The sequence below is a fragment of the Tupaia chinensis genome, unplaced genomic scaffold (genome assembly GCF_000334495.1).
Source record: "Tupaia chinensis unplaced genomic scaffold, TupChi_1.0 Scaffold000182_1, whole genome shotgun sequence".
In the NCBI taxonomy this organism is placed as follows: Eukaryota; Metazoa; Chordata; class Mammalia; order Scandentia; family Tupaiidae; genus Tupaia; species Tupaia belangeri.
Window position 1 is genome coordinate 5,919,827 of NW_006159657.1, and position 7,399 is coordinate 5,927,225.

At 42.0% G+C, this 7,399-nt stretch overlaps 1 protein-coding gene across 1 annotated transcript in view; it reads right to left on the reverse strand.

The window, feature by feature from the left end:
- PDXDC1 (pyridoxal dependent decarboxylase domain containing 1) overlaps positions 1 to 7,399 on the reverse strand; it is a 67,333-nt gene that overhangs the window by 39,486 nt on the left and 20,448 nt on the right. Inside the window, exons 2-3 of the mRNA XM_014587078.2 lie at positions 1,643 to 1,716; positions 773 to 838 (exon numbers count right to left, since the gene is read on the reverse strand). Of these exons, the coding sequence (XP_014442564.1) occupies positions 773 to 838; positions 1,643 to 1,716 (140 nt within the window). The remainder of the gene's footprint in view (positions 1 to 772; positions 839 to 1,642; positions 1,717 to 7,399) is intronic.

The following is a 7,399-nucleotide window of genomic DNA, read 5'->3' on the forward strand; positions in this document are numbered from 1 at the left end:
ATTCCTGCTACAAACAGGAGTGACTATTCAAATTCCCAGTATCTATCTGGTGTGTTAGATGAGGCATCTACTGACACACTGTGATCCTCCCGCCACACTTTCCTTCTGCAACCTTGTACAACTTACATTCAGGTCAAAGGACAAAGTGAGGGAGTTGTACTGTTTACCTATGTGCAGTTTCCTGGTTATAAAAGACAAAAAGTAGGTTTATCTCAGGGAAGTTGGCATGTGACTTTAATTCCAGATTGACTGGTAACAGCCTGTGAAAATTTTAATCAGCTACTTGTTTTTCTGATTTTCTATCTGCTAGTTCAAAACAAAGACTTGATAAATTTATTTTAGTTGCTAAAAAATAAACCACTTTGCCAATAAATTATTACAGTTGGCATTTTCCCTTCATTTCTTATATCATACACATGATAAATCTTACCAAGTTAAAATATCTCTCACAATGAAACTATCTACTGAACAGATTACAGGTTTCAAGGATGAACTAAGAATGCTATTCCAGTTATAACTACAAATTCATGCATTGCTCTTGAGTCATAGGTTGTATTAAATTCTGAATGGGAAAGGGAAACAAGCCAGTAGGCTTGGCGTCATTACCAACCAGGCGGTGGCATTTCAGGTTTCTAATGTTATACTGCACACAACTCTATTTAAATTTGCTTTGCGTCCATTAAAACTAAAATTATAAATCAATGATGATAAAATCTTGGTTTAAGAAAAATGTATTCTCTAACTAAAGGTACTGATCTTCAATGCCACCTACCTGCCCTGGAGTGGTCCTGGAATATCCCCAGATATGAGCTTCTTTCCATTTTCCTCCTCTGTTCTTCTAATCAAAATCAAAGAAAAAACTATTTTATCATATTGAATTTTTAATATCTGAACAAGCAAATACATGGCCATGCTGCCTACAACCTCTTGGTAATACAAGATTTGGAACACATTTATCACATCTCCCCACTCCCAGTTTTGGGTACAGTTTGAGTTTCTGAAAAACAAGAGAACCTGGGAACCAGCAGTTAGCGTAATGGCTATGTCGCTGGACTCCCACGTAGTCGACCGCGGTTCACGTCCCGGACCCGGTGGCTTAAAACTCACGCCGGGCACATGTGCCCAAGATCCCAAGAGGAAAATGGAGGAGAAGGGATTGCGGCGTGACCATCCCCCCTGGGGGGTAATTTCTCACTTTCTATCTCTAATGTCTCTCTCTGTCTGTCTGGCCAGCACACACACCCTAGACTAGCAAAAATCTCTCAAAAAAACAAAAAACAAAACAACAAGAGAACCTGAAGATAAAATAAGATAAAATAAAATAAAACAAAACAACAAAACCCACTTCAACCCATTTCTTAGCTGATACCCCATATGACCTAAATCTATAGTAAGAAGTATTTACAGATTCAAATAAATACATTAAGTAAATGAAACTCTTAATAGAACTGAAAATTATATGTCCTCCCCCTCAATTTCAAAATCCTTTCATTACAAAGTGCCTTCTACTCAAAACAAATACCAATTTTAAAGTCAGATGAAGCTATGCATGACATTCTGAAGCCAGGAGGCATTTTCAAAAGAAGGAAACCAGAGCCAGCAGTTTCACAAGTGGGTGAACACAACAGTTCTCCACCCTCACCTCTGAGCATCCTCCAGCATCTTCATCGCTTCCTTCAAGTTCTTCCCCATTTCAGCTAATGTAGGGTCTGCTATCTAGAAAACAAACCCCCGAACAACATTTTAGTCATTCTCTATTACTCGTGCAACATAATTCATTCAGAAAATGCACGCCCTCTTTTTTCAGGATTTATTATAAAGCATGATTTTAAAATGACGAACAACACGAAAGTGTACCATACAAAGGTACAAGTTCTGTGTTACTCCCTAGCCATTTTTAAGTCTAATGTCTTTCTTTCCAATGTTCCCCTTACTCGTATGCGCCTTCTGCAACTTGCCTTCTTCTGCTTTAGTAAACACGGTCCCTGTCAGCATGTACTTCATTCTTCCTAGTGGTTATGCCTTACTCCATTCTATGGGTAGATCTGAGTTTATTTAATGGACCTTTAGGCTAATCCAGTTTTTCACTACTAGAAAAATGTGTACAGTATGTTATCTGTTTTATGACTGTAATAAGCTGAAATACGCTCTCCGCCTCCCTGCAAAAAATCCTAATCCCCGGGGTCCTGTGAATATTATCTTACGTGGCAAAGTCTCTGTAAATATGATTAAGTCTAAGATTCTGAGATGGTGGAATTATCCTGAATAAACCAGGTGAGCCCAAAATATAATCATATATAGTCTTATAAGAGAGCTAGGCAGAGGGAGTCACCCCGCCCTGCCCTACTGCACCCAAGCATGCACACACACACACAGAAAAGTCACATGGAGACAGTACACAGACATTTGAAGATACTGGCTTTGAAAACTGGAGTGCTGGGAACCAGCAGTTAGCATAATGGCTATGTCGCTGGACTCCCACGTAGTCAACCGCGGTTCGCGTCCCGGACCCGGTGGCTTAAAACTCACGCCGGGCGCGTGTACGTGCCCAAGATCCCGAGAGGAGAATGGAGGAAAAGGGATTGCGGCGTGACCATCCCCCCTGGGGGGGTGACTTCTCGCTTTCTGTCTCTATGTCTCTGTCTGGCGTGCGCACGCGCCCGGGGGCCACCCGCCCCATAAGAAAAAACCCCCAAAAAAAAAAAAAAAAAAAAAAAAAAAAAAAAAGAAAAGAAAACTGGAGTGCTGTGGCCACAAGCTATGGAAGGCGAGCAGACACCATGAACTGGAACAGGCAAGAGACTCTCCCCAGAGCCTCTAGAGAGAGTCCTGCCCTGCCAACACCTTGATTTCAGCCCAGTGATATTAACTTCAAACTTCTGACACCACACCCAGAACTATGAGAGAATACATTTCTGGTTTTTTGTTTTGTTTTGAAGTTTTTGTCATAGGACACGTGCACTTGCTAGGAAATAGAGAGACAGAGAGAGGGGAAGTGAGAAATCACTGGGGGCAAGGGGATGGTTGGCCACACTGCAATCTCTTTTCCATTTTTCTTTCGGGATTTTGGACCCGTGCCCGGTGTGATTTTCAAGCCGCTGGGTCTGGAACTCAAACCATGGTCAGCCATCTGGAGTCCAGTGCCTTAGCCACCATGTCACCGGTGATAACTTGTTACAGCAGCCGTGGGAAACCAAGGTACCCAACAAATCTGCAAGTGCTTCTATAAACAGAGCATGACTTTGGAAGAAGTTGGTGACAGTGCTGGCCTGCACGCCAGAGAATGGGACTGGGAAGAGCAGCATGGCTGTCTTTAGTTCACACTCCTTTTTGTTCCTTTTGGATTCTAGTGCCATGCTTATATTTATCTTCTGTCCTCTGTTATATTTATTTTCCGTCCAAGAGTAAATGAAACAAAAACTTAAAAATTCTTGCAGAACTAAGCTGTTCACCTTCATTTTCCTTTTCTTCATAAAATCCACAGTAATCTTGAGGGGTAAAAAACCTCGTTGCCTTATCTATGTAGTGTGAGCCACGTTACGAAAGTTACAGGAGCTCTCTTCTGCTTCCCTCTCACGCTCCATGTGTACTGCTTGCAGGACAGCCTGTATTATCTTCTCTTCATACTGCCTACCGTGTCTAGTAGCATCGTCGACGGACAGGTGTGTGGTAAGGGCATAGCAAATTCAGTAATGCATTACCTCCTTGAATCTGCTGAGAAATGCTATTAACTTATCAATACAAGAATCAGAAAATGTTAAATTCTAAGAAGGGACCTCGGGGATTTTCCAGCTGTATTCTTCTGAACTTTCCAGCCCAAGAACACTCAACCTGCTGTTGCAATCTGTACCATACTGTGTTGAAATGCTGGAAGCTCCTGGGCCCACCACGGGTCCCAGGCTAGCCTGAAAATACTCCAGGCACGTGCATGTAGGCACCCAAGATACTGAGGAGCTGGAGGGCTGGAGAAGGTTCTGCAGCATGATGAGACTCTGTTGAGAGTAGTTTCTCTTTCTCTCTCTCTCTCTCTTCCCCCATGAATGCACATGGTTTCTATCATAAAAACACCTCTAAGAAAGAACTTTGTGAAAATATGGGTGGATAGAAAGATGAGGTTCCAGGGCCAACAGGTGGCGTGGTGGTTAAAGGTGCTGGATTCCCACATGGTCGACCACAGTTCAAGTCCTGGACCTGGAGGCTTGCTTTCTCACTTTCCCTTTCTCTCTCTGGTCAAATTAAAAGATAATAATAACAAATGGAATTAAAAAAAAAAAAGTTGGAGTTTGTAACTAACTCCCCATGTCCCATTAAGCACATCAGCTCCATTTTTATTTATTTATTTTAAAATGGAGAGGCCAGCAGGTGGCATGGTGGTTAAGGGCACTGGATTCCCACATGGCTGACTGTAGTTCAAGTCCTGGACCTAGCTCTTGCTATCTCACCACTCTGTGTCTCTCTGGTCAAATTAAAATAAGTAAATAAATAAATAAAGTTACATAAAATAAATGTAAAAAATATATTTTTAGAATTGTAATTAGAATTATGTTCTTAAATATATTTTAGAAGGGAAATATATTTTTTAGAATTATACTTAAAGAATATATTTTTAGATTATAATTAGAATTACAATCTAAAAATATATTTTAGAAGGGAAAATATTTTAGAATTATTTTAACTTTATTTATTTACTTATTTTAACTTGACCCGAAAGGGACAGAGCACGAGAGAGGAGGAAAGTGAGAAAGTAAGCCGCCAGGTCCAAGACTTGAACTGTGGTTGGCCACGTGGGAGTCCAGTGCCCTTAACCACCACACCACCTGCCAGCCTCTCTATTATATATAAATTATATTGGGGCATCAGAAAAGTCATGAAGCAGGACCAGCAGATAGTGTAATGGTTATGTCGCTGGACTCCCATGTAGCTTAAGACTCACATCATGCATGCTCAAAATCCCAAAGAAGGGATTGTGGCGTGGTCATCCACCTTAGGGGATGATCTCTCACTTTTTCTCTGTCTCTGGTGAGTGCACATACCCTATAACAAAAATCTCACTAAAAAGAGAAAAGTCCTGACACATTTTTGCATAGAAAAATGTGTCATGTCTTTTCCAACAATGCAGTATGTTTACGTAATAATGCAATATATTTACATATTAACAGAATTTGAGTAGTTTCTCTAGTAAAAAGTTTCATTATGGTCCAGCTTTGTGGCCTGGAGGTGAAGGTAACCAGATCCCATATGACTGACCTTGTATGAGTCCCAGGCCCGGCAGCTTGGGAAACATGCAAGGTACATATGCATGTGTGCTCAAATCCCAAGAGGATGGAGAAAAGGAGAAGGAATTGCTGGCATGATTTCTCATGGGGGATGCTTTTTCCCTTTCCCACTACCTCCTCTAGCGCACACATGCACACCCAGAAAGAGCAAAGTTTCATTAAAAAGAAATAAAAGGGGGATGGCTGGAAGGTGGAGCAGCAGTAACGTGACGTACTGTGAGGCTGACCCACATGGGAAAGTCCCAGGTTTGCCTCTGGAGACCTCTCTGAACATGAAGGGCATGTGCCCATGAGCCAGGGCTGGCTGAGGCTAGTGGTGGGTCACAGTGTCAAGACCCTGTGGGGGGATGCCTGTTTCTCAGTGTCTATCTCTGTCTTGCTCATAGATGAAATAAAAATAAATTTTAGAAAATGAAAAAGAGGGACCAGCAGTTAGTGTAATGGCTATGTCGCTGGACTCCCATGTAGTCATCCGCAGTTCGAGTCCTGGACTCGGTGGCTTAAAACTCACACCGGGTGCGTGTGTGTGCGTGCCCAAGATCCCGAGAAGAGAATGGAGGAGAAGGGACTGGTGGCATGGCCATCCCCCCAGGGGGGTGATTTCTCGCTTTCTGTCTCTCTGTCTCTCTTTGTCTGTCTGGCAAGCGCACACGCCCTATACCGGAAACCTCTAAAAAAAAATGAAAAAGAATAGCATGAAAACATCTGATTCTGACCTAACATTTTAGAGGTGTGGAAAAGACTTAGGGAGGCAAACTGGCTTGTCTACAGTCATAGAGCTAACAAACCATAGTGAGTGCAGGAACCCTGGGCCTGCCCATCGGCCTCTACTGCCCCCACGTTGACTCCCACCAGGGCTTACAAAGTCATGGCATAGCTACATCCCCTCTGATTTTTCTGCAAAATAGAAAAATCATTTAAAGGGACCTGTTTTCAATACAATTCACAACTTCAATATAACCATGAGATAGGTTAGCAAGGGACTTCCAAGGTCTCAGAACTCTCAGTTAATGATTATGAATAGGACGAGGAACAGATAATAATGGTCAAGAGAATGTCTCGTGATTCCTAAGCTGCTGGTGGTGCTCCTTATTATCCTCACCTCCTGTGACACTCCTCTATCCCTCACCATCTGACCAAATGAAATGAACAGTTCCGCTTGATCATTACACCTCCATGCTTCACACTTCCAACACCTGCCCCGTTGGAGACATCCTTGAACCTCTTACCTATCTCTAGCTACCTAATCAATCACAGTTGAGCATTTTCAATAAAACTTGCTCACTCTTACATTCTAATTACATTGATGCCTTTTTTTTTCTTTTTGCTAATCCAAAAATCTATATTCATCGCCTGACAAAAATGGTTGTATTTATGGACAATGAAAGAACAGAACTCTTGAAATTGAAGCCATTCTGGTAAGTAGCTGCTAATTAGCCTCATGATCCTTACATCCTTCACCATGAATTGCTTTATATTCTTTGAAGTATAGATAGGTATGCTCCCTAGTTACATTATAAGCTTCTTGAAGGCAAGGATTCAAGGATTCTATTAATTTTGACTTCTTATTAAGACCAAGGGCTGGGGCCAGCAGGTGGTGTGGTGGTTAAGGCACTGGGCATTCCCACATGACTGATAGCGAGACCTGGTGGCTTGCTTTCTCACTTTCCCTCTCTCTCTCTCTCTGTGTGTTTCTCTCTCTGGTTAAATTAAAATGAATGAATGAATAAATAAAATAAAATAAATATTAAAAAAAAAAGACCAAGGGCCTAAAATCACTTCTACTCTCAGATGTCATATTGTTACTGGCCAACTAAGTCCAGCTGTTGCTTCCTGAAGTCAATGAAAGTGAGGCAGAGGCTGGAGAAAAAGAGAATGTATTTCTGAAACTGGTTACAGGGAGACAGCAAATATCATCAACCTGTCTCAAAAAGCTCAACATGTCTTTGGTATTTATAGGGACAGGATACAAGTAGGTGCAAATTATTCCTCACTACAATTACAGTCCATCTCTTTCCGCTGAATAATTATCCTGATTTCTTCAAATACCCACTCCTGGTTTCTCACCTGACCTTTCCTCAAACAGACCTACCCCCCCCCCCCCCCCCCCCCCGTCCCACTCC